Raw genomic sequence first — 25,865 nt, 5'->3', positions numbered from 1 at the left:
GCAGAAAAACAGTTCCCCCACCGGTCTAGTTTATTGTGCCACTTTCCCAATCAGGAGGCGCAGGCAGCAGCATCCTGCTTCAGCAGCCCCCTGAGGCCTGTCCAGGAGACCCACAGGCAACCCCACTGTCACTCTGTTTATCTGACCTTTCACCTGGCGGGAGGAAACAGGACGTCGGTGCTGTCGTGTGTTTGCAAAGATAACCAAAAGCCCGCCTGTTTTCGCTGTGGAAGTGTCAGCGATGGCTCACGCGTTTAAAGAAAAAAAATTAAAATAAAAAATTCCGGTGCAGGCGAGTCAGCAACCCTCCACCGTGTCTCCTGTTAGGATAGCTTTGGATTCACATCAGTTGCAGTGTGCAGTTGCGAACTTTGCTTTGATGATGTTTAATAGCATCCTTGATCGTTTCAAGTTGTGTTGGGTTTGCACTTCCACAGCGTGTGGCGTTGTAGAAAAGAATCAAAGGCAGTGTTTGAGGAAGAAAAAGTGATTCGGTTTATTTGCGTAAGCACTTTATACACGACGAAAGGAAATTACTAAGAAAATTAAACTCATGATACATGGCTTCAAAATTAGACACATACATAATGAATAGAAACGAATAAACAGATTGAGTCCTTTCTATTTCCTACACAATCACATACAAAATCTTGTAATAAAGTGCATAATAACCTCACCCTGACTGAATTTGGTGATTTTACAAGTCAGTCTAAAGAGTCTAACCTGGCAATTATTCCAATTATCATAGCAAAAGTCATTTATCTACATCTATTAAACATTATGTGTTGAAGACTGAGTATGCCATTAATGTAATTTGATGCATCTAAGCTAGAGCACAGCGTTTTAATACTGCATTTAAGCTAATTGGTGCATAAGCCTTGGCACGATGATTACTACAAAGTGGATTTTTTTTTTACTTTGATGAGTAAGACAATTTTCTGAACATTTTAAAGCTTTTAAGATAGAAAACAGCATCTGGCAAAATCAAGTCAGAATTTGTGAAAAGAATGTTTACGTCACGCTCATTCAAATAATGGCTGATAACCGTGTTGTGTGAGAAAGCATTGATTGATTGCAGCGATATCAGCCGGACAGAGCGGCAGGAGGGTAGTGGAGGAGCTTTATGGGCTGAGGTTTGTGGCGGCTGTCTGTAATGCACGGGCTAAAGAAGGGGAACACCTTGCCCCTCGGCCCGTTGGCGAACGAGTAGAGCGGACTCATGTCGTCGGCGTTGTAGAAGGAGACCCTCCTCTCGTCGCAGTCCAAGAAAACCCCGAGCCTCTGCGGGGAAAATCTGACCCGCAGCCTCTCCCACGGCTGCTTCCCCACCGAGTACTCGTTCCCGTTGCGCAGCCGCAAGGTCCAGTAGCCGCTTTCCGGGCTCAGCTTGATCCGAGCGTGCCTGTTGACATTCTCCAAGGCCACTCCCAGGTCCCACTTAGGGCTGGTGCCCACTTCTACCTCCCAGTAGTGTCGACCCGATTGGAAGCCCTGGGCAGCCAGAATGTTGACGCACTGAAGGAAGCGCTTGTTGTGGTTCACGTGGTGGGTCATGACGTTAGATTCGACCGCTATGGTTTTGTCTCTCGAGACTTGAATGCTCGGGTGTGCTGTATCGACGTCAAACGTTAACAGGGAGGGACCTATGGGGTGAAACAATTCATTGGGAGATAAAATGACAGATTTTTAACGCACAAAACTCCAAAACAACCCTTTTACAGCATGATAATGGTGCCACTCCTGTTTCCACCTCAATAGCTTATCATAACACTACACTCATTTTCCCTTAATTACTCCCATTATTGACTCAGAACCAGTTTTCAGCTCCAGTCATTTTGTGTGTAATGAAGCATCGGGGGGAAATTACCTGGTTTCAAAGATTTGAACATCCTCCTCCATGTGATGTATTGTAAGGGAGCCAGGTATTTGTTACTGAAAGCATTTATATCAAACTCCGGGGCGATATCCACCTGCGCACATGGTCTGTGCAAACAAAAAGAACACAGAGTTCGGATCATTTGCTCTCAGCGTAAATTACTGTAAATGTCACATGAGCACAATGTGCGCAAAAACTGTCACGAGCAATTAATTGGTCACAACACGGAAATGCACGCTCACCTCAGTGCTGGGAGCTAATGAGAAGGAAAAAAAAAAGTCACGTTAACAGCTTGTTTGAAACGGGTTCGTGAAAAATAATTAATTCCCAATTAGATGATTTTATAATATCAGACAATAATATAAATAGGGTCACATCATTTTCAATTCCCACCTCAGTCAGTACGATGTCCTGGGTGGCAGTGCTGGCCTCCTGCAGCGCTTTTATATTGTCCTCCAGCTCCTTCGCTGCCTGCTCCGTGACCTCCAGGTGGTGCTGGACTTTCACCAGCTCCTCCTCCTGCTCCCTCCTCAGCTGCTCCAGCGTACAGGCTTCCTCATCGTGCAGGATCTGATGGAGAGCTTGGAACTCACTTTTGACACGCGCCTGGAGATCTGCCGCGACACTCTACGAGGGAGAGGGATGATTAACGTTATAAGAGCGGGACTCTCCGTGTCGTGCCACGCGTTTACCGAACACGTGGCTTGCTTGCTTAAAGCTCTAAAAAGCTTGCGGAACAACACACATCTCCAGAGATACAAACAGATGGGAATGAAGTCACAATTAGCATAAAAGCTCCATGTGTCTGACAAGTACTGCATAAAGAAGGAAACGATTTCCTTTTCATCATCTCAGCCCAGTGTGTGCGGCTAAAATTTAAGCTCTTATCCCACATCTGTCTGCCTTACTTTGTCATTTTGTTTCCGTCGCTCCTGCTTTTGCACAGTTTGTCATGTTCTGCACCACTAAATATGCACATTAACATGCTGTAAACAGCCATTAGAGACGGCTGTGCTTGTTCTTATTTCTTAAGTGTTGCCATTCCTTTGGATTCCCACATGAGCGTACCTTTATAATATTCATCTTTTCTTTGTCTCTGTGAATGCTGTTGATGAAGTCCTGCTTCCTCAGGCGGTGGCTCTCCAAAGCCTCCTTCAGTTGTTTCTGCAAAGTGGTATGCAAATCTAATCAGCGTGGGGGATAGGAACACTAAAGAAAAGAGACTATGCAGAGAATGAAGGAACTCGATAACGGTAAAGGGGGGAATAATTAACGACAAGAAGTAAACGCTATTCAAGACACAGGCCCATCTGAGAACTTTGCTTTTGTGCTGTTGTTGAGTTGATCTGCATCACATTCAGAGGTTTTTCTTATATTCTGCATGTATTGAGGAGGAAACATCATAATACATTACAATCTAACGGAATCTAGTACAACTACAGCACAAAACACAGCCTAGGAAGAACACAACATTTTAAAAGGTCCCACATTATGGAAAAGCATTTTGATTGTGTTTTATTATGTTCTTAATCCACTTGCATATGTAACATAAAAGCTGCGAAAATACACCTGTCTAAAGTTTGGACTAGTGATGTCATCAGAAGAAGAAAAAAAAACTTTACACAAAAAACCCCAATAGCAAAATCTGGAATACTACTCATTTTTTGCAGAGTATGTACCAACATGGGGATGCATAACTACAAACTACAACACCAAAGATGGCGGCTAGTGCAGTTGCAGTAATAGTGCCAGCCCGACTTGCGAAGAAAAGTAGTAAGAGTCGAGTACGGAAGCACTTGAGGTAGATGACCAAGGGTTGGAACTACATTTTTAAAAGATGATATGCAAACGTCCCCCACAGCTTGTGGGGATAGGTTAATTGATTGATTAATCTAAATTGTCACTAGGTGTGAATGTGCGAGTGAATGTGAGTGTGAATGGTTGTCTGTCCCTATGTGTTGGCCCTGCGACAGACTGGCGACCTGTCCAGGGTGTACCCCGCCTTTCGCCCTATGACAGCTGGGATAGGCTCCAGCGCCCCCCGCGACCCTGAAAAGGACAAGCGGAAGCGAATGGATGGATGGATATGCAAACGATGCTATCTTGACTTTCACACCAAGTGTGGAAATGCTTCAGAGAAGAGGCTAAAAGATAGACATCTACATATGCTTACATTCATATTTCACAACAGCATTGCTGTTGTGAAATCAACTGTGTCTAAAGTTAAATGCTTGAGCTTGTGACGTTAGCAGGATACTTAGCAACCATGCTAACACTTCTGGTAACCAAATATATTGGTAACATTTTCGTGTCATTCTGAAATGACACTGAGTCAAAGGATTAGGGTAACGTCTGTGTTTTTCTTTTTTAATTTGAATTGAATTGAGTTTTAAGAATCAGGTAATTATGCTGGTACTGGTACCGACTACTAGACTTCCAGGAAAGCTAAAGAATGTACAGCCAAGGATGAAGACAGTAGCAACATACACTGAAGCCAAAATGTCCTTTTTTGTTAAATATAAGCTACATTATAAATTTTTTGACTGCTCTGCTTCAGACTGAACTGACAAAAACAGGTATTTTTACTGCAAACATGACTGTGCCATCTTAATTAGAGCCAACCCAATATAGGTTTTTAAGACCAATACTGATATTTTGTGATTTAAAAATCAGATAAATCAGCTGTTATTAATGCTGATAGTCATCAATCAGCAAATAGCTGACATTGGCTAATAATAGTGATAAAGCTTAGATTAAGCTGAAGTTCAAACTAATATGAAATGGGATCATTATTATGGAAAAAAACTGGCTTAAATGTTTATAGCCTGAAACACATGTTAAGGTATGTAAAGTCAGAATTATAAAGGGTGTGAGCCGCATTACCTAATTGGAATCACTGAGCTGGAGTTCTCAACCATGTTTGTGTTGTTGGTCATGATCCATTTTATTTTATTTTATGTTATCTTACCAATATTATGGGTTATTATGCTGTTAGCTGGTGTAACAGCTCAAGGGAGGCCTGCGCTCCATTTGCACGCATCTATGCGCACGCAATGGACCTACGCAGCCGACACAGGCACACAGCCGATAATTTAGTAATCAAGTAGTTTGTTCACATGTGGTGTCTTTTGGCCTAAAAAAAATAATTAAATAAATACATTCTAAAATTCAGGTGACTTTACAAACCAGTGGCTGATGCTGCCGTGGTCTGTGGTTTGTTACTTTAGCTTTTTATGTTTTGTATGGTTTCCAAAAAACAAAAGCAACAAAAAAAAAAAAAAAAAAAAAAAAAAAAAAAAAAAAAGGGGACAAGTTGACAAGTTAATTTGTCAATCGGGAATCCTTAGAAGTACCTGTACTTTTTATGTTAAGTGAAAGAAACCAGCTGAGGCCTCGAGCCTTATATTTGCTCGACAGATCAATTTCTTATCTGTTCTCTTAGGAAAAGTGGAAAAGGATTTTTTTGTCTGTGCTAAAACCAGCAAAACAAACAAACAAAAAACCTTACAAGTGTTTTTATTATTCTGTCAGTGTATATTAATGCCTCTGCTGTGCTTAAGTTGCATAACCTGTTATACAAAGTATCATAAGGGTGAGTGAAGAGTGAACTTTGGTCTGAGAAATTCAAATAAGGTAGGCTGAGGGCAGAACAACAATAAAACAAACGTGGACGCGGACTGAAGCATGAATTATAACTGTATTGAACCCAGATGTTACTTGCTGGTCAATTACTATTGATCGGTCTACTTAAGAGCACAAGGTTATTTGTATAACATCGCAGAAGACTTTATTTCTTGCTGACCCAAAGAAACTGTCTGGAAAACCGCCAGCACGACAGTTAAACATGAAGTGAGACTGAAATACAAACCTCTAGGTTCTTGGTGTAAGCATCCGAGGTAGTGGCACGGACCTTCTCCACCATGGCTGCCACAAGGTAGTTAGTTTGAAACTGCTTGGAGCTGAACTCCTTGCGGCATTGTGGGCAGGTGACAGGCCCCTGCGTTCCTCTCCAGTACCTGGATATGCAAGATTTGCAGAAATGGTGCATGCAGGCCAACATGACAGGCTCTCGGAACAGATCACAGCATATGGCACATGTCAGGTCCTCTCTCAGACTGCCTCTGGTGGACTGAACAGCATCAGCAGCAGCAGCAGCCATGATGAAGGGTGCTGTCCTCTTTGAGATCCCTTCACAGGAAGTGAAAGCAAAACGTCTGAAGGCAAACAATCCACTTCTGCAAATACTTTACAAGGAGATAGCTTCGATTTTTCTGTCAGCTGCCAACAAATGAAAGGAAAAACAAATAGTTCACCTTCAAACACAGCAGAGTGTGCAGCTACAGTCTGAAGTCCATCACTGATAACAAAGCAGTGCAAACATCTTAATACTAGCACTAAGCACCTACTTGATGGTGCTCAGCAGTAGAAATCAGGTGCTATATCACGGGGCTTGCGAGCTAGCTTGTGATTTGTATTGTGAAGGCAGTGTTTACTCAGGTAGCGTGTTTGCTCTTAACTGCCTGGAGCCAGTTAGCGTTTAGCTACGTGTAGCAGCCTCTACAAAACAATAAGAAACAAAAGACATTTCGGAACTTCAATAAAGTGACTATAATCGTCACATAATGAATACTTTGATGAACTTACGTGGTCTGTTGTTCGGAGAAATTCAAAACCGAATACGTCAAAGTTCGCCCCTCTGCTCTCTACTCCCTGCTGCTGCTACTGTTTGGGAACAAATAGTCTTATATTCTGCGCATGCGCGCGCCACAAGCCCGCGTTTGATTGGTCAGTGTGTTTGACGGTGAACAGCAGATGGCAACGAGTTTTGTCAGCAATTTTCGATATACACTAACTGGTCATTTTATTAGGTACACACGTTCAACTGCTCATTAATACAAATATCTAATCAGCCAATCACGTGGCAGCAATTCAGTGCATTTATAGGCATACAGACAAGGTCAAGGCGACCTGCTGAAGTTCAAAGTAAGCATCAGAATGGGGAAGAAAGGGGATTTCATTGAGAAATGGGTATTGGTGCCAGACAGATCTGCTGATTGACTGGGAATTTCCTACAAAACCATGTCTAGGGTTTACAGAAAATGGTCTGAAAAACTGAAAATATGCAGTGAGTTGCAGTTTTCTGGGTTTTGTCGATACTAAAGGTCGGAGAAGAATAACCACACTGCATAAAGCTAATAGGAAAGTAATATTAACTCAAATGACCACTTAACAGGAAATTCAGGCTAGAATTCACACAGACGCCCCAGAAATGGGCAATAAAAGATCAGAAAGATTCTGATGAGTCTTGATTTTGCTGGTACATTAGGCAAGCATGGTTAGAATATGGAAAACCACATAAAAGCATGGCTCCATCCTTGCTTGTATCAAATGTTCAGGGTACTGTTGGTGATATTTTCTCGGCAAACATTGGGCCCTTTAAGTACCAGATCATGATTTATACACCACACCTGCTTGATTGTTGTTGATAACCATATCCATCATTTTATGATCACAGTGTACCCATCTTCTGAAAGCCGTTTCCAGTGAAACTCTCAAATTAGCTCAAAGTGGTTTCTTGAATGGGGTCTCTGTATTCAAATGGCTTCCACATTCAGCACATCTCAGTCCGACAGCTCACCTTTGGGTTGGGGTGGAAAGAGAGATTTACGTCATGGATGTGTACCAGACAAATCTGCAGCAATTGGGATGCTATCATGTCAATATTGACCAAAATCTCAGAGGAATGTCTCCAGCACCTTTGCCAGTCGACCAATATTTATTTTCAATCTACCTTTTTCACTTCCTCCAATGTCTGTTGCAAACGCAGGGAAGGACTAAGACTAAGACTAAGAATACTGGATCTAATATTGATTCCGAAAAGACAGTCAAGTTGCATCTTTTTACTTTTACTGTAAAAAATAGATTAAAGTGTGTTATTTCTAGGTCATTTGCACAGATATATCTGTCCATTCATCCTCCATCAGATATAATTCTGATGGAACAAATCCCTTATAAATGACTATTAAATCTCCATGAATAGTAGTAAAGCAAACATCTAATAAAATAGGATTGGACTCTAGTCTCATGTAAAGGTCAGGCCCCCATAACAGTTTTGCCCACGTTTCACCCTAGTGGGAGTTGTGCCTTAAGAGGGTCCTCTTAAGAGACAACTTCCACTAGGGCTTAAACACCTGGGACTCTCCATCAGTTGGTGTTAGAACTGAAAAAGCTTCTTGCATGAGAGGTGAAACGTCTTCAAGAAAGTTATAGAAGTCCGGTCGCTTTTCTTTCCAAGCTCCTTAGATTCCGTAGATAGCTATTTGTTTAGATTTCTGAAAGGTTCCTCCGGAGCCACAAAAGACGTTATACAAAAGATTTTACATTACTTGCTGCGATAAGTGAACTGAACTCAGTGTGTAAAATGAGTGGATGGTTTGTGGAATTATAATGAAATTTGCTTGATATCCACTATTGCAAAAATCTACAGTCTGTCACAAGTTGCTAAAAACCTCCAAACTCTCTGAAACATTACCAAGGATACGACCTCGGTGTCATTAATGTTAGCTCCAGGCGTGCTTGCAAGGAATGTGGCTATTAAATTTCAGTTTAATAGGGGAGATACAGGACCACTTCTGCCTTCTTGGACATGGTGACCAAGTCCTTTATAAAAGAAAAGTTCACCAGCAGGAACGACTGGAACATCCCACACAAATATTTCTCTGAGGAATCCAATCTGCAAGCTTCAAAAGGAAAGTATCCTTTAAAATCAATATCTAAAATCAAATGACTAAATGGTCTAATCCGCATTGTACGGTTACCATCTGTCAAGTGTGTATCCCCGGTAGGAAATAACAAAAGGAAAAGGGGGAAAAAAGCACAAAAGGGATTTCTTAGCTTGGGTTAATTACACAGAAAGACAGACAAACAAGTTGCGAGGACACCCACAGTTTGTGAGCTAGAGACAAGAAGTGAATCTCAACCATTCTCAGTCCCAAATAGCTCACTAACCACTTTTATGAAGATTAATTTGAGCCCTTCCAGGTGAATCAATGACACAGCAGCCTGAGAAAACTCTCAACACTGGCTGAGTGACCCAGGCATGGGGAGGCTGGTGGATGGCTCTTTTAATTGGAAGCAAAAGAAGTGGAAGAGAGAAAGAGAAAGAGCCAATCAAGTATAATCTCCGGTGCTGAGATAATTGGTGCATCAAATTATTCTGCCACAAACTAAAACCAAAGAGGTTCAAGGATCCTATTAAGATTCTGATCAGGTGAATTCCTTTCAAACAATCATGTAGGTTGAAAGTACAGTAAAAAAAATTAATTCAGGGCATTTTTAAAGTCTTTTAATCCCATTTATTTCTAGGGACCTTGTGATCTTTGTTGCTTTTTGCGTTTCACTTTGCTTTTGAAGTTCCTCAAAAACTGGCCAAATCAAAACAAAAAGTAATTTTTGTCCCAGATGACTATTTACTGTCATCTTGTTACAGAGGGAATTGCTCCAGGCACAATAAAGTCACCATCCCCCCCCCCCCCCGCGCCCCTCCCAATAGAAAATAATCCAGGTAAATGACACACTCTGAATACTAAAATATTGACTGACATCTCCCACGACACTGCAGGGTCAAATGGACTACAGTTTAGTGACTTTCTGTGCCATCAGCATGAACTTTTATCTATTTTAGGTATCGTGGGAGCTCACAGGGGAAAAAAGCCCACGAGAGGCTCCTTGTTGTCTTGTATTGTTTTCCGGGCTAATCAACTCAATATGACAGTTAGCTTAACAATGGCTCTCTGCAAAGCAACACGAAAATTGCGTTAAGCTGCACTTTAAATGTTTTTCATTAAAGAAATTAGATCAGTTGAGACAGTGATCCCGAGAATCAAATATACAGCCATTTAAATTATCTGCTTTAAAGCCATGTTTTGTTCCAAAGTTCATCAAATATTGTACACATGAACAAGGGCAAAGCTTCGAGGAGGGGAAAAACGGAATACTTGGCAGGAAATAAATGAAATAACAAATGGAGATGAATTTGGAAAACCCAGTGACGTAGACTGAGTGTGCTTTGGCACTTTAAAGGATGCTTTATGGTGTTTTATTTGATTTCTTTGCCTGGTGAAAGTAAATAAAATAAATGAAAACATTACAAAAAAAAGTGTGATTTGCAAAGCGCAAACCCTGCGCAGATCTCCAGTCTCTGTCTCTGGCAGGCTGGCACAGATGTGGAGGCTTACACTGCACCCTGTAAACCTGACAGGAACACACAAAACAGTACTGGAGCCACAAGATGCGCACCAGGCGCTGCACGCTGGGAGGAGCTTCGAGATTTTTTCCCACTTGTTTCATGACACTCTCCGGTGAAGACACGTTTGCACAAAGGAGATATAGGGGGACAGGTGAGTCGATTAATGTGTGGATAGACTTAAAATGGATATTGCGAAGCTATAGTTGTGGGACATACATGGACTCCCCCTTTGAGGTGCAAGACATGATTTCTCTGCTCTTTTGTGACAGCGTAACCTGTAGCTGATAGAACTATGAAATGTGCGTAATTTGGATAAAAGAAAACGTGCTGGATGAAAAGAGTCCAGACTGCGTACCTGAGACTCTTTGCGTTGGAGAGAGACGTTTTGCACCTGTCAAGTCGGTTAACTAATCTCTCAGAGCTCAGTTGGAGATGTTTGAATGCGCACTGCTGAGTAAGTTGAACAAATTGGCACAAATTACGCACCGATGCACACTCAATTAGAAATAAATCGCCTCGTTATTATTTGGTAGTAATATGTAGAGTTAGCTTGAATTGAATCAGGTTGTGCTGAGGATGTTTGATCGAGCAGGTGTAGTGGCACAAGGTTCCTATCATTGAACAAAAAAGGGTAAATAATGGTTTATAAAGTGCATGGCTTAACCTGCCTGGTGCAGCGGTGTGTACCAGGCAGGTTAAGGCAGGGTTTTCATGTTCCTCGGGTTACTGGCACTGCAACACCTGTTGTAGCACCATGATCACATCTTCGGTGATCCCTACATATGGATTTCGAGGCATCTTACAAATCAGTCAACTATAGATTATTTTGTCCGATGTCCTAAGAGTCTCTGTTTTCTCTTCACCGCTAATATTTCAAGGAACCGACACGTATGAATGGTTTCAAATATCAGGGAATTGTGCAGGAGCTTGGAGACACGACACATCTGCAATGCAATACCTTTAGTTTAACCGTAACATTATGGGCGAGAACACAATACTTCCAAATGCCATTGGCTTCACTGTTTTACTGTTTTAGTAAAATCGTGGAAAAAGCGATGATGTCAGTGAAAGATAGTCTTTCTAGTGGTTCTCAGGAAATAGGCTGGATCCCCCGAGAAATCAAGGAGTGTCTGTCACCAAAGACATGACCTCTCACTAAAGGGTGACCTGGTTTGTCTCAGAAAACTTTAAGCATTAAGTGATGGCCACAAAAAAAAAAAAATAAAAATAAAAATCAATAAAAATTGCAAAGCTTAATCAGGCCCATAAGGGCAGGTCCAGGTTTTATGATTGAGAATCCCTAGGAAATGGATTTCCTCAAAGCATCTTACTGTGGTTAACATAACATAATGCAATTTACATGCATTTGCCTAATAAGGATGAGACTTGGCTTTTATCCTTTAAGAGCCAAGCTGCAGCTGTAGTTATACATGTCATTACAACATGCACTGTCTGCACTCAGCAGCGGCTCTTGGCTGTACACAGGTAAACTGCCATAAATGACTAGATGATGAACTACAGAATATTTTTACTTATGAAAGGTTGTTTAATGTTAAGCACAAAAACACAATGTTCCCTTTATAAGATTCAGACTATGCATGCAACCTGCCTGCAACTCTAATGATGCAGCTTTGAACTGGCTCACTCTTGATCTCACTGCTTCCTCCATCATGTTTTCTTTATTCTTTCTAATAGTACAGGTTTTCATGTCTCTTAGAGGGTTTTTTTGTGTTTTCTTTTGCACAGCCCAGACAATATTCCACAGTAAATAGCTCGTGATATCTGGTTCTATTTTTGCATAGGGCTTTCAAGAAGCTGCTACAAAGCAAGCTGTTCTTCAGTTGATTCTAACTGTCGATCTATTCATTAAAATTCATGTTTAATTTTCTTACTTTTTCAGAACATCTACCTCCTCAACACAGTCGTGGACAAGTGTTCTAATAATGAGGCCGTACGAATTAGAGGCGTCTCATATCTACTAAATTGTTTCATTATCTTTTGGTTAAACACTACATCTCTTTAATATCAGAGTGGTATTTGCAGGTGATGTAAAGGGAACAAAGAAATAACTGTGGAGCCATGTTTTTTAAGAAAGTTGGATTTTAGCTCTCTTGCAGTGCAGAGCATGGAAAACACCCTGAAAATAAAAAACATGGTTTGAAGTACAATGCATCACTAATAATGCCACTTGTCTGTCCTAATACACTGACAGGAATGTCTGCAGTTCACTTCTGTGAGTGACAGAAGGTATTACAGCGTATAAAAGACACGAAACAAATGGATAGAAGAGTAACACACCTCGACACTTGATCAAAGAGCTCTAATGTTCAGATTCCCATAGTTGTACTGCCAGTATCCAATTCAATTTGACTTATTTTATTTAGAAAATTCTTAGCATTGTAAGGTAAAGAGTCTACAATAATACAGAAAAACCCCAGCAGCCAGACAACCCCTTCTGAGAAAGCACTTTTTGACAGTGGGAAGGAAAAACTCCCTTATAAGAGGACAATATCTCAGCAGAACCAGACTCAGGGAGCCGTTACCGCTTTGTGGTGAGGGGAGAAAGACAGGGCAAAAAACATGCCTTGGAAGAGAGACAGAGATGAATAATAACTAATATTTAAATACAGAGTGGTGTGTAAACGCCAGTGTGCATGAGAAGTCTGTGAGGGCTTAATTGATGTACATCCTGGAGGTAAGAGTTCAAGAAATGTTGATCAGGCGTGATGAGAAACCTCTGATGGGATATTCTCTTAAACAGTTATTTTCTATTTTCTCTGCTCAGGTGTAAAGTCAGCCTTGATCTAGCATCTTCCAAAATGAGCCCACCGGACATATCCAACAGCACGGGAGAAGACGAGGCTGGAGAAACCGATCCCTTGTTTCTGCTTAACGACAGCATGGGCTTGCACCAGCCTGGATACCACACTGACATCATCAAGCACCTTGGAGTCCAGATCAGCCTGATCACAGCTTACTCGCTTATCATCCTGCTGGGGCTGCTGGGCAATGCTCTCGTCATCTACATGATAGTTCGCTACAGAAACATGCGAACAGTCACCAACTTCTTCATAGCTAACCTGGCCCTGGCAGACCTTCTCGTGAACACCTTCTGTTTGCCCTTCACGCTGGTTTACACTCTTCTAGAAGAGTGGACATTTGGGGCTGTGTTGTGCCACATGGTGCCCTTTGCCCAGGCTCTGAGTGTGCACGTATCCATCCTCACCATGACTGTCATAGCTCTGGAGCGCTATCGCTGCATCGTGTTCCACCTCGGAATGCGGCTCACGTGGCACTCGAGCTTCCTCATCATGGCATTCACCTGGACTGTGTCTGCTGTCCTGGCAGCACCCCTCGCCATCTTCAGAGAGTTCCGCTACGAAGAGATCCCGTCGATCAACCAGCGCTTTCCCGTCTGCACTGAAAAGTGGCCCCAAGTGACCAGCAGGGATGGGCTCATCTTCAGCCTCTCAATGCTCCTCCTGCAGTATATCATTCCTCTAGCCATCATCAGTTACGCCTACATCTGCATCTGGGTCAAACTGAGAAATCACATCAGCCCATCAAGCCGCAATGACAGCATCAACCGCCGCAAAAAGACCACAAAGATGCTGGCGCTTGTGGTGGTGGTGTTTGCCATCTGCTGGCTGCCCTTCCATGCCTTTCAGCTGGCCATCGACCTGGACCTGGTGCTCAGGCTCGAGGAGTATAAACTAATATACACCGTGTTCCACATTGTGGCTATGTGTTCAACTTTTACCAACCCTCTCCTGTACGGATGGATGAATAAAAACTACAGGAATGGCTTCCTCATGGTGTTCCGGTGCGAAGACAAGCCGGATACTTTCCACCTGGAAGGCTCATTCAGGACTCGCTCCTTGAGGAGGATGACTCTGAACGGCCGTAACGGCGGACACCCTCCCACTGCTGTGTGACTTGATTTGCACGTTTCAAGGCATCTGTAGTATATGAACGTATGCGCGCCCCTCTGCTCCGTTGGAGTTTGTCTTTCAAAAAGTAGCCTTTTTTTTTACTTTAATGGTTTGATCTTGAGTATCTGTGTCACTGGAGAAGACCCAAAGCTTTGCATGCAAATTGCTTCATGTGAAGTTCTTTTTCCTTTGCTAACAGCACTAGTAAAAACAACTATTAAGAAATGTGTTTAAGGTGTTTACTTAGGTGTTATTTAACTAGGTACAGTGTATAATGTGTTCTCGTGTAAAATGAGGAGCTCTCTTTCGTTTGTCATGTCCAAATTTATGACACAGTCTTAAGGGAAGACTGTTATTACTGTGACAGTGAGAGTTTCATTTTTCACACCTGTTTTGTTTTTTCTACTTGATGTCTGCTCAAAAAATATCTGGATGGTTTTCAGCTAATTAATCCAACTGCTACATTCTGGATTAATTATAAGTGTTCTGGCAGCGTAACATTCAACCCTAGTTCAAGGAATCCAGAGGAGGCGATCGATATATTACTGTCCAAACAGGAAGTTAATTGTCCTCACCTGGCAACCAGCTGTTCCTGATTGGATGAAGCAGCAGGACCCTGTTTCCAGAGGAATGGGACTCTGTAGAGCGAGAGCGAGAGCAGTGTATTATTGATGTCTTTAGCACAGAATGCAGCCAGCTGCTTCGCAGATTTCTTAGAAATAAGAAACGCTTTTGGAAGAAGTCAGAATGTGTGATTCTACATTTATTGCAGTGCTGATAAAGTGCCCTTTGTTGACTGTTTAATGAACAGGAATATTAATCAACCGCAGCACCTCTTGGTAGACATAATGAGCCCCTATTACACATGTAAATCCTGGACCTGATCTGACTATGGGGAGAAACTATGTTTTGCATGTCCTTGTCAAATAAAGAGATCCAGGTTTGGATAAATATAAGTAAGTCAAGTAAATGGCTGTTATATTCTTCTGTGACATAGTTTGAAAATGTACTGAACATTGGCAGCATGCAGGGACTCCACACATGTATGGTAAGCCCGACTGATGAAATATCCATGTGAAAATTAAAAGAGGTGAATAGGAGATCTTTTTTAGTACAAGTCACACGTTTATGAGTCTTTCACATATTTTTTTGTTTATTTTAAAAAAGAAAAAAAATAAGTGGGTCAAGTGATTCCAGTGAAGCATTTGTATATGGCCTACACATTGTGATTCATTATACAGCAGAGAAAATGCCTATTGCTCTGGCATTACTGGATCCTGACACCCACATTGCTGTTTTATTCCCTTGTTTGACCTATATCCCTTTTTAGTCCTCTAAATTATTATGAGAGCTGTGAGTGCTATCAGTGCAACCAGCAGAACAGCACTCAGCTTGTATCCATTGCATCACACACCATTACGGTGGACGTGTGGACACTTCTTTTTTAAACAGGAACACATTATTTGGGATTCTGGGATGCATATTTGTTCAGGGAGTCCTAAAGATGCCAGTTCCAGTTGTTGAGAGCTGACAGGGTTACATTAAAATTCCCCCTCACACGTCATTATAAAGTTCAGACAGAAAGTTTTGAGACTCTTCTGTAGTGTCTTGCGCGGTCACCTGCTGCCCTCTAGTGTCCCAAGCAGGCGTTGCACACGCCCCACCTAACCGGATATAGCGTCTCGTTTGACCTTCCTTTTTTGCTCCAGTTACGTTTGACATGATTTTCGGACTTTATCCGCGGTGAAATTCTTCCCGATGGGAGCGTAAAATGCAAATTCTCATTTTGTAAATGGTATCGCCGTGCAGGTAATCGCCTTTTCATCTGAGCTGACCCTAAAAAATGTGCTTATTGAATGTCAGTAGTAGAATTTTCTGGGGTACGCTGTGCCATTCATTCATGTGGCTTGCCTCATGCTAGGCTATGCTAAAGGGGAAGCTAAAGAGTGCGGACGTGATAAAACAGGATAGCAGTGTTTTATCTCACGTTAGGCCTCTCGTTGTTGAAATATGTCACAGTCTGCGGTCTTAATGAGGCTTACATTGTTTGTTGTCAGTCACGCGACGAGACACAGTTGGACACAGCTGGAGTTGTGAGGTAAAAAGGTGTTAAAGGTAACGCTATAGTGTTTACCTTCAGGTGTTTATTGAACTTGACACCTGTTGTTGTAGCTGAAAATACCAATGGCTTGGATTTATTTTGGAACATAAGGGTTGTCATCGCTGAGTTGTTTTATCACATTGACACCGCTATTTACGGCTTCGTCCTGATGTGGCATCTGAAAATTATCTGAACACATCTGGCTAACTATCACGCTGTTTGTTCTGTGTGTTTGCAGGGTAAACCAAGGGAACAATGGTGAAATATTTCTGCTGTGCAGGTCTGCTAAAAAACACCTGGGACCAAGTCTGTGTTGCTTTCTGGCAACGATATCCCAACCCTTACAGGTGAGGTGAGGGGTTTATGTGTGGATACGCATTCGTATCAAACATCTTTCTTATAGCCTGTAATATTTTTTTAATGGACTGTAAACTGCACCCAATAAGGCAACAAAAAGTCACCTTGCAATGTGAAGAGCCTACAATTTTAGAGTCAACGTCCCAAACCCAGCTGATCGCCTCTTTCTGTAAGCACTAGATGACTGTGGGGTGGAAGAACTCCATTTTAACAGGAAGAGACTAACAGGTCCAGACTCCTCTGCCATGCTAGTTGGGGGAAGGGAGAAAAAAGGAGACAAAGACACAGGGATGGAATATAGTCTGCATTATCATAGTTTTCCTAATCTTTACGCTTAAATGCCAAGTGTTTTGAGAATGCGACATCATCAGTGTGATTTTTTTTTTTTTAAACTTCCCCTTCATATGTTTTTGTTTAAGATAAACAAACCGATATAGCGATATAGAAAAAAAAAAAGATAAAATTAAAAACACATTTTATGTATCCAAATGTTCAGTAAACACTCCAGTTTAAACATTTTTTTTAGCATAAATATGAGACTGTGTCATGGTGTGATGATCAATGAATTTTGTTTCACTTTAGTTTCTTATGAGACAACTTTTGAGACATTATGTTTTACAAACGCAACGCTCAGAGAAGTCATGTGACTTACAGTCAGGTATATCTCCCAGACTCGGTAAGAGTATTCACCAACACTTCCTCGTGCTTGTTCTGCTGATTCATAGGACGGTTTGTGTATTCCCACGGCATTTTTTCCACTTGGTTCATTTTTGTTTTTTATCTAAAGTCTATTTATTTTTATTATTAAGAACATTTTTGTTGTTGTTACTTCAGTGAACAAGATTCTTTTTACATCTCTTTTTAGTTTTACATTACAAGAACAACATGATTAGATTACATTTTAGCATTCACCTACTGAGATGGTTAAGTGGAAGATCCTGGAAAATCATTTTCAGGAAACGCATAGTTTTGACTTTATTTTGCCAATTTTCTGCTGAAGATTGTTCGCATAAAAAATTTAATGGAGATAAAAATAATAATAATAATACTTTAGGGGACCAAGCAGTTTCTAAATAGCTCAGTTTCTTCATCATTCTGCCATTTTTACCAGCCGAACTACCATTCGGGTAATAAAGGGGGAAAAAAATCACCGTAATCAAGTCACAATGAGTGTGAAAGCAAATGTTAGTTGTGCTTTTAATTGAATCATCAGTTTGTCCATTTAATTGAAGCTTAATAGTTCTTGTCAAGCTAAAAATACAGTGTCTAGTTTAGTATTTCTGTGTTTGTCACTGTTTCATAGAATGTTTAAATGTAATATATTTCGATTTTGAACTGTTGTGTGGATTAAAAACGGTAAATTCTTATTGAACTGAAGCAAAAATAGAGATTTTTCAGGATCATAAACCTAAATAATCCAGGTTTCACGTCATCATAATCCATCCGTCCTTCTTCTTCTTCTTCTTTCACAGTAACCATGTCTTGACTGAAGATATAATTTTCCGAGAGGTTACCCCAACCAACTGCCTCATTTCCAGGCGTCTTTTGACCAAAACTAGCCGTGCCCCTCGCTGGATGGAGCGCTACCTTCCAAAGCACATGGCCAGCTCGGCGTACATCATCGAGGACTCCATCGTGGACCCTCAGAAAAGGACCATGACCACGCTCACGTGGAACATCAGCCACGCTCGCCTAATGGTACATTGGCGTTTGTGTGCCTTAAGCAGCATTCATCAGCAGTGCACAAAGTGGCACCTTTGGCTCATTTTGCTTTTGTTTTTTCTCGCTGACAGTCTGTAGAAGAGCGGTGTCACTACAGAATTAACCCTGAGAATGGCAGCTGGACCGAGATTAAGAGAGAAGCTTGGGTCTCCTCCAATGTCTACGGGCTCTCTAGAGCTATTCAGGTCAGTGGAGTAAAGCAGAGTGCTGCGCTACATAACAGCTGAGGGAAAGTAGTCGGGGGTGACCGAGAGTAACACTCGCCCACCTTGCATTTGTTCTGTATTTAGAAACATAATACAGTGTTAAGATGCAACAGCTGAGCAGCTGAAGCTGTCGGCCAGGACCTGAAGTAGTAAATGACTTATGACAGAGAATTACAGTAGTTGTTGACAGCCCATATATGAGGATGTGAGTCATGTGTTGTTATGCCTCATGCATCTTTTATAACTTTGTTTTTCACCTTCCAGGAATTTGGGCTCGCAAGATTCAAGACCGGTGTGACAAAAACCATGAAAGGCTTCGAGTATGTGCTTGCCAAAATGCAAGGTAAATTATTCTTGGTTCTTATTCCCATTTTATTCCTATTGTAAGTTTGTGGCTGATGCTAATATGGGTTTTCCAAATCGGTTCAAACTGCTCAAAAAAATTAAGGGAACACTTGATCGCCTCAGTGTAACACATGAGGATTGGAGCCCAACGTCCTTTAGCAGGATTTGTGCTCACACACCAACACTGTGCTGCTGGAGTGGCATTTCCTGGAGAACACTAGAATTGTGAGCGGCAGGCGACATAGTGCTTCCCAGCATCTCCAGACACCTTTATGCTTGTCACATGGACTCCGTGTCAGTTTGCGTCCTTTGAAGAGAATTGGCACTATCGGAGGCTGTATAGCATTGTTCTGCTGGCACAGGTCCCACTTAAAGACACTGGGACTTTATGCCATTTTCATGGAGTCTGTTTCTGATGGAAGCATCGAGGTTAACACGTGTAGCCCTCTGGAGCTCATTCTTTAGGGCTCTGGCAGCCCTCCACATGTTCCCCCTCACACAGAGTCACATAGTGGGGCTGCTACTGGGGTGGATGGCCCTGGGAGACACAGCAACCCTTCTTGCAATGGCATGTATGGCTGGAATACTGGAGGAACTGAACTACCTGTATATGCTGAATGGATTGCAGCTATTGTATCAGTAGTGACTAGTGACACAAAGAAAATGTAAAGTTAGAGAAAAATCAGTTGGGGGAAAGGTGAGAACAATGGTCTGTGGTCATCGTCTTGCAGAAGTATTCTCTTTTTGATGGTTGCCTTCTCTTTGCCTCCCACTTTACCTGTTGTCGCTTTTATTTATCCCAAAGCAGGTTAAATGGAGTCAGTGGTTGATGCTTCCTAATAGGACAGATGGATATCTCTTAAGTTTAACTGACTCTGTGTTAAACTGTGGTGATCAAGTGTCTCCCTTTTTATTTATTCATTTTTTTCTGAGCAGCATAATATAATAACATCAGTAATTCGTGCATGGAACTGCATATTCTTCTAAAATAAGGTGACTGTTGCTTTTTTCATGAATCTGGAAAACTGATTATAGTAATAATTGGAAGTGTTAGCTGCTTAGGCACGAAAACCTGGATGAATCCAATGAAGAGCTGTGTTTTGTCCCCGTGTAGGTGAAACTCCATCGAGAACTTTAGCGGAGACGGCTACAGAGAGGGCGAGAGAGACGGCGCTGGCTGCTAAAGAGAAAGCCAAAGACCTCGCCTCGCATGCCCAGAAGAAGCAATACGTGTGACAAGCTACACAAATAAAGTGATTCTGCAGCAGAACTCACCGATCCCAGTCATGGTTAGACACCTCTGTGAGGGCGCATCCAACTGAAATGGTGGGTGGACCATAAAAGACCTGAGCTGGGTTAAACAGCCTGTTCCTGCCTCCCTCTACATGCCGCACTATAAATATATTGCCGAGCGTATCTACGCCACATCACCTCAGTATTTACCAGAGATGCAGGTCTTAGACAGGAATGGTTGGTTATTACTGGCGCTGCCATAAAATGATTGAAGCTGTTGTTCGACCTTTGCACCAGTCGTGCCCATTGTCTTGTTTTTTTGTTTGTTTTTTTTAAACTCCGTTCCTTTGAGTATGCCTCGTCTAAAGCAAGTCACGTTGTCTTTAAAGCTCCAGTAGATAAGGTCACACCGAATTTGTGATTAAGGCATTCTCGTTTATGATTGGTTTTATTTAATCTTGCATACAGTTGCTGGTTTAGTTCGCTCTACAACACTTAAATCGCATTACTGCAGCTGATCATCTCCTTGCCTCAAGTTGGACTGAAGAGTTTGGTACAGTTGGTGTCATTGCTCAAGAAGAAACCTCTGAAAACTTGAATTGTGATTGTGCATTTAAAAAAAAAAAAAAAAGGCACAAAAGCTACCTTGAACTGTACATTCATCTAAGCTCTGGTGATGCAACCCATGAAAAAATGTGTCCTTTATCAGCTTGTCAATAAATTGACTTTGTCTTTCTAATCACTTTGCTGTCTGTCAAGTGTATGTCTGTGCGCCAGCCCTGCTCGAGTTAGGGGTGAATGGATTTTTACCTCTAAAATGACTAATAACAAACACAGCAGCAAATAAATACAGAAAATATTTATTCATTAAAAAAAAGGAAGCTTACATCAGTAAAAAAATGCTACATAATATTACTGGGTGGAGAGACAGATAAAGTAATAAGGCCTCTTGCATATACAAAAGTGAATTGAGGGGGTAGAAAGCACCTTAAGTTATTAAATACTAGGGGTTGACCAGTGTTCAGAGTTTCAAGGCCTTTGAAGATAAACTGTAAATGAGCCGCGCCGGCTCTGATGCAGTCTTCTGTTTGAACACGGCTCATAAATAACAGCCCATCAACACCAATGTTATACAGTAGTGCAGCTGCAAGCTTGGAGCAGCTCCCGGCACCTGCTGCAAAGCTGTGTTTCCATGCTGAAGCGGCAGAAGTTGCAATAAACACTGCGATGTTATGTGTTTCTATGACTACAAGCACGGCGATTTTTCCCAATTACACTGAAAAATCGAACAATGCACCTTTTTTTTTTTGTTTTTTTACATTGATGCAATTTACTAAAACAAATTAACAGTTTATGTAGCCATAGCTTGCCCAGAGGCATTTCAGCAAAGTGTTAGGTTTATCTAAAAGTTTCAAATATCTGTTATCGGTGTCTTTGAAACTAAAAAAATATAGGTCGACCCCTATTGAATACACAGAAATGAATATGTAATACAGCATTAACTACATAATCATTAAAAGTACAAACTGCCTACCTGACTGGTGAATTTGTTATGTGTATAATTAACAATTTAATTGATAAATGCACAAGTGAAGGTAGGAAAGACTTCTAGGAAACATTAGCAGTGAATAAAACTGCCATTAGGCCTCGGTGAGCAGCTCCCAAGTGCTCCTCTCACAGTTTTAAGTTCTTAAATTGTGAACTAATTCATATTTGGCAATGTTACTGAATTTTCCTGATGTCGATGTGCAAATATGACCTGCTTCTGTTTGCTGCTTTCAAATCTTTTTGAGACAAAACAAGTGCAACATTTGGAAATTATGTGCAATAGAATAAAAAGGAGCAAAGTATATGACTGCACTTAGATATACAATAGGACACAAACACAAAAAACCCCGACATAGCAAGATTAATGTTTAAGTGCATGCTAAACGTGGCATACTGAGATATAAGCTTAGTGCTAGGTAAAAGCTGAATAGCATACTAAACCAGATCTGATTTAAGGCAGAATTCAGTACAGACATTCTGTAGTAAAGAATAAGTTAAAAGTTTAGAATAAAAGCCCTTATCTGAATTTTAAAAGCCCTTAAAAAAATGAATTATTAGAGCTGCATGAATGATACGAAGTTTGACACCTCATGGCTTTGGGGGAAAATAGCATTAATGACTGATGCTAGAACACACACGAGTATGTTTGGTGACGACACGGCCCAGTGAATTTTACTGCTATTCAGTGCAAATGGACACCTCTCTTTCATAACCAAAGGTTGGCTTTTAGCTTTTTGTCCGACGTGTGCTGACAAGAGAATGCCAAAAAAATGTTCAGTTGTACAGTAACATCTTCTTCCATTCTCCCCCATCCTTTGTTTTTGGAATGTTTTTCCTCCTCTTCCTGTCCGTCCGGTGACAATAAACCAGTTACCACTCGTGTACTGCCGTCATAGCCAGGCCTTTTCCAGGCTGGAGTAACAGTGGTCCGCGCCGGTGTGCGTAATGCTCAGTCCATCAGAGTCCACAAACACAATGCTCTCCACATCAACCTCAACGTCCTCTGCAACAAACCCGAGCACAGATCCGATCCGTCAGCAGAAATACGGCAAACTTCGCTCGTCACATTAAGCTTGAACTTGCAATTTGCCTTTGAGGAGACAGCCAGCTCCTAATAGGACTGAAATAATTTGAACGTGAAATAAAAAAAACCCGAGGGGCTTACCTCTGTCTGAGTCCGACCTCTCGGAGGACATGGTTGACCCCTGGCTGTCGTTCCTCATCCTCTCCGTGCCCCTCTGCAGCTGCTCCAGCCGAACCCGCAGCTCTTGCTGCTCCCAGCGCAGACGATCCTTCAGCTGCTCTGCACGCTCATCCTGCTCCTGCAGCTTCTGAACGGGAAAAAGGTGCAGGAGCAGAGCAATGAAGAAAGGATAAACAGTACAGGCAAAAGCAAAAATTGAGATTGCTAAAAGCTCTGTAAAATGCACAAAACAAGCCACTTTCTATACACACAATATTCATATATATTCAGAATATTTAATGTTCTTGACTAATTTAAATGCTTAACTTTAGAAACACCAATTACATGCATGTCTTTGGACTTTGGGAGTAAATCGAACTACCCGCAGAGAGCACACAGACAGAGGGAGAACATGCAAACTGCACACAGAGAGGCTGGATTTAAACACAGGATATTCTTGCTGTGAGGCAGCAGTGCTAACCACCACACCACAGTGTTACCCCACTTCATGATTCAGCATTGTTCTCTGTTTTGTCTTGTGCGGTCTCCCTTTAACACGTATTGTGTCCCTGAGAAAAGCACCACATTTTAAACATGGCTGGGATGACAAGTAAACCAAACTCGAGTCAGATTCAATGCAAATTCAGACATCTCGCACCTTTATGTGAAGCTGGGCTCGTCTCAGCAGGTTCAGAGTGGTGTTCCTCATCGAGTCCGATGACAGTGGGACCTGCTTCTTCAGCTGCTCCAGGCAGTGCCTCAGCTGTGCCCGTCTGCAAAGCACAATGAGAAAGAAGTCAAGCTGCAAATCCACACTTCCCTCTTTTTGGGGTTTTTTTAATCTCTTGATCTGACACACATGAACTTTTACTGTAGCATTACGAAGAAAAGCCCATTACCTGTTTTTCTCCAGCTCATTATGAACAGACCTGCAAACAAAGTAAACAAACAGACAGTTTGGTCAAACATTCACAACAGTGCATTCCTACTCAGCAGCTACTGCGTGAGAGGTATTCAAGGTTGAAAGGGTGCCTTATCAAAACTGAAAGTCAGACCGAGCCACACCCTGTCGTCAGTTATTTGTTATGTAATGCATTCACCTATTGCCACCAGCAGATATCTTCTTGCTCTTCTGCTTGCTTCTCCTGTCGAACTGAGCTGGACTGAGAGGCAAGACGGAAGCATACCCATGTTCTGCCTCTGCGCAGGGAGACGCATCACAGCTGTGTTACACAACAATCGCCGGCAAAATCACAGTGCACACTGGCTGCGACGTTAAAGGTGCCCTCATATTAACATGTGCGAATGCCGGTGGGACAAATCAACTTTTATTACGGCGTAATTAAAGTGTGATATACTATCCGTGCTGTAGGGGAGGTGGGAGAAAAGGAGGCTGAACGCAGTCTACCGTTGTCATCAGCTGGACGTTTTGCTTTTGGCGCCATCATCCACTATCTGTTCGCTTTTATCCAACCAGCCTTACAACCTCACGCGTAAAAAAGGAGTCGGGATAGCGTCTACAGCTAGTAAGCAATGAATAAAAGTTATACTTTATAGGCTTTCCTCATCCCCCCCCCCCCCCCCCCCTTTCATTCACCGGAGCGAACGCTCAGCGGCGCCCGGATTCATTTTCAAACTGGTCCAGATTGGCGCCTTTGAGTACAAAGATGCGACCGATATGTAGGTCAGAGTCAAATGGCAAAACACCGCCCAAAAATAACCTTGCACCTAGAATCCAGGTTAAATCTTAAACAGCTGCACGGTATGATGTTTCTACGTTATGTGTAGGTGCATACTTGCCACCGGTTTATTGTGGATTCATCGTTGTTTTAACAATAACCAATCAACTCCCCTCTCTAGGCTGACAGTTGACATAAAGCACTTACCCCGCTCTCTTCTCTCCAGAAACTCGGCAGCCCGAAGAAGCACCTGGATGTTGCACACTTGTCCTTCCATTGTTTTGGTTTTTTTTGCTCAAATGAAACGGCAGCAGGTAAACAAGCTACTGTGGTACAAGCGTCAAGAGCCCGAAGTGGATGAAGCAGTGTCTGAGCTACGTCCTCAATCCACACAACGCTAAACCGGTGGTGCGTTCAGGAGCCCCACGCAAACTCGGAAATGTTCAATAAATTGTGTATAAACATTCCAGGTTATACCGTTCTACGTAATATTTTGACTAAATTCTCTAACCACTCGGATATTATCATTAAACTTATCACGCCACATGCCCCACACTATCTATCGATTCATCCAAATCAATATGCTTTTCTTCTGAAAAGTCTTTTTATTAGGGTCAAAGTTGAACTTCAGAAAAATAATGGTCAGCAGGATAGCGTCAGCGCTTTTTGTTCTGTTCAAATTATTTTTCATATTTCCCTTCATGTTCAACTTGCATTGCTAAGTAGTGGTGTTTTTGTCTGTTTGTTTTTCTAAAAGTCGTTTATGGCAAATTTGCTCATTTAATCCAGGGAATTCTGGGTTTTGGTGGAATCTGTACAATCGTTGTTTGCAACCTAGAATGCGCCATATGTCTAATGTTATGTTAGCATTTATGTAAAATCCTATGCTATGCAAATGATAAACCAAGAAATAATGCTATAATTGTACTCTTTATATATAACAAACAATATCTGTGTTATACCTCCATCAAAATATTTCCGAAAGCACTGAAAGCACCTAACACTGATTGGTCCCTGTCCTTCCATAAAGTTTATTGAAAAAAAAGTCTTTCACACGGCACTATTTTTCTAATTTTGTTTATCGACATTGTCAATGATAACATTTCACAACAAGATGATTGTTTGTGAGGTAGCTCCCGTTACCAAACCAACTCTTACACATTTATTTCAGTTCATATATTTCAGTTTCACTGTCTCCCTCAACGTCTAAAAACAGCTCAAGTCTAAACATTTTATTTCGATAACAAAATGTTTAAGGATAGAAAACACTCAAACGTATTAAAGTTTGCTCAATAAAGACAATAAATAATAAAAAATTCAATAAACATTATATATACCAATGGAAAGTGGGAGGAGACGTTTGCCTAACTAAATATGGCGGCCCCTGGCTTCACCGCGAGAATATGCTTGCAGCCGCATACTCCATGCGGGAGTG

At 41.7% G+C, this 25,865-nt stretch overlaps 4 protein-coding genes across 10 annotated transcripts; 2 read left to right on the top strand and 2 right to left on the bottom strand.

Annotated features, from left to right (window-relative positions):
* Positions 1–471: 471 nt before the first annotated feature.
* On the bottom strand, positions 472–6,663 carry trim105 (tripartite motif containing 105). Of its 7 annotated transcripts, none has more exons than XM_023154540.3 (8): positions 6,521–6,663; positions 6,283–6,433; positions 5,745–6,154; positions 2,945–3,040; positions 2,270–2,503; positions 2,119–2,132; positions 1,868–1,983; positions 472–1,643 (listed from the first exon to the last, which is right to left on the bottom strand). In XM_023154540.3, the coding sequence occupies exons 3-8, from the start codon at positions 6,033–6,035 to the stop codon at positions 1,084–1,086; spliced, it is 1,311 nt and encodes a 436-aa protein (XP_023010308.3). In that variant the 5' UTR covers positions 6,036–6,154; positions 6,283–6,433; positions 6,521–6,663; the 3' UTR covers positions 472–1,083. The 7 variants fall into 7 exon arrangements, with proteins under 7 accessions (XP_023010308.3, XP_076747988.1, XP_076747995.1 ...); XM_076891873.1 differs by having other exon boundaries at positions 5,745–6,064; XM_076891880.1 differs by lacking the exon at positions 6,283–6,433 and adding an exon at positions 6,190–6,233 and having other exon boundaries at positions 5,745–6,090; positions 6,521–6,643.
* Positions 6,664–10,175: 3,512 nt separating this feature from the next.
* Positions 10,176–15,124, top strand: npy7r (neuropeptide Y receptor Y7). The gene is made up of 2 exons (XM_004541024.4): positions 10,176–10,275; positions 12,910–15,124. Exon 2 carries the CDS (start codon positions 12,944–12,946, stop codon positions 14,057–14,059), a length of 1,116 nt encoding a protein of 371 aa, XP_004541081.2. The 5' UTR covers positions 10,176–10,275; positions 12,910–12,943; the 3' UTR covers positions 14,060–15,124.
* A 582-nt stretch (positions 15,125–15,706) lies between these two features.
* Positions 15,707–20,762, top strand: prelid1a (PRELI domain containing 1a). The gene is made up of 6 exons (XM_004541025.6): positions 15,707–15,865; positions 16,396–16,504; positions 17,987–18,212; positions 18,308–18,421; positions 18,707–18,785; positions 19,902–20,762. Exons 2-6 carry the CDS (start codon positions 16,413–16,415, stop codon positions 20,021–20,023), a joined length of 633 nt encoding a protein of 210 aa, XP_004541082.1. The 5' UTR covers positions 15,707–15,865; positions 16,396–16,412; the 3' UTR covers positions 20,024–20,762.
* A 978-nt stretch (positions 20,763–21,740) lies between these two features.
* On the bottom strand, positions 21,741–25,835 carry mxd3 (MAX dimerization protein 3). Its single transcript, XM_004541026.4, has 6 exons — positions 24,638–25,835; positions 23,852–23,951; positions 23,651–23,680; positions 23,410–23,524; positions 22,734–22,899; positions 21,741–22,571 (listed from the first exon to the last, which is right to left on the bottom strand). The coding sequence occupies exons 1-6, from the start codon at positions 24,705–24,707 to the stop codon at positions 22,459–22,461; spliced, it is 594 nt and encodes a 197-aa protein (XP_004541083.1). The 5' UTR covers positions 24,708–25,835; the 3' UTR covers positions 21,741–22,458.
* Between the last annotated feature and the right edge of the window lie 30 nt (positions 25,836–25,865).

The sequence above is a fragment of the Maylandia zebra genome, linkage group LG2 (assembly GCF_041146795.1).
Source record: "Maylandia zebra isolate NMK-2024a linkage group LG2, Mzebra_GT3a, whole genome shotgun sequence".
NCBI classification, from domain to species: Eukaryota; Metazoa; Chordata; class Actinopteri; order Cichliformes; family Cichlidae; genus Maylandia; species Maylandia zebra.
The sequence above is the reverse complement of the archived record's forward strand: the minus strand, read 5'-3'. Positions and strand labels throughout refer to the sequence as shown.

Excerpts from the sequence above, each read along its gene's own strand:
- trim105 (XM_023154540.3), bottom strand. The coding sequence starts at position 6,035 with ATGGCTGCTGCTGCTGCTGATGCTGTTCAGTCCACCAGAGGCAGTCTG. Across the intron at positions 2,504-2,944 it reads AAAAGATGAATATTATAAAG|AGTGTCGCGGCAGATCTCCA; the intron begins GTACGCTCATGT and ends TCTCCCTCGTAG. Across the intron at positions 1,644-1,867 it reads GTTCAAATCTTTGAAACCAG|GTCCCTCCCTGTTAACGTTT; the intron begins GTAATTTCCCCC and ends TTCACCCCATAG.
- mxd3 (XM_004541026.4), bottom strand. The coding sequence starts at position 24,707 with ATGGAAGGACAAGTGTGCAACATCCAGGTGCTTCTTCGGGCTGCCGAG. Across the intron at positions 23,525-23,650 it reads AATGAGCTGGAGAAAAACAG|ACGGGCACAGCTGAGGCACT; the intron begins GTAATGGGCTTT and ends TGTGCTTTGCAG. Across the intron at positions 22,572-22,733 it reads GAGGTCGGACTCAGACAGAG|AGGACGTTGAGGTTGATGTG; the intron begins GTAAGCCCCTCG and ends GGTTTGTTGCAG.
- prelid1a (XM_004541025.6), top strand. The coding sequence starts at position 16,413 with ATGGTGAAATATTTCTGCTGTGCAGGTCTGCTAAAAAACACCTGGGAC. Across the intron at positions 18,422-18,706 it reads GGCTCTCTAGAGCTATTCAG|GAATTTGGGCTCGCAAGATT; the intron begins GTCAGTGGAGTA and ends TTCACCTTCCAG. Across the intron at positions 18,786-19,901 it reads TGTGCTTGCCAAAATGCAAG|GTGAAACTCCATCGAGAACT; the intron begins GTAAATTATTCT and ends GTCCCCGTGTAG.
- npy7r (XM_004541024.4), top strand. The coding sequence starts at position 12,944 with ATGAGCCCACCGGACATATCCAACAGCACGGGAGAAGACGAGGCTGGA.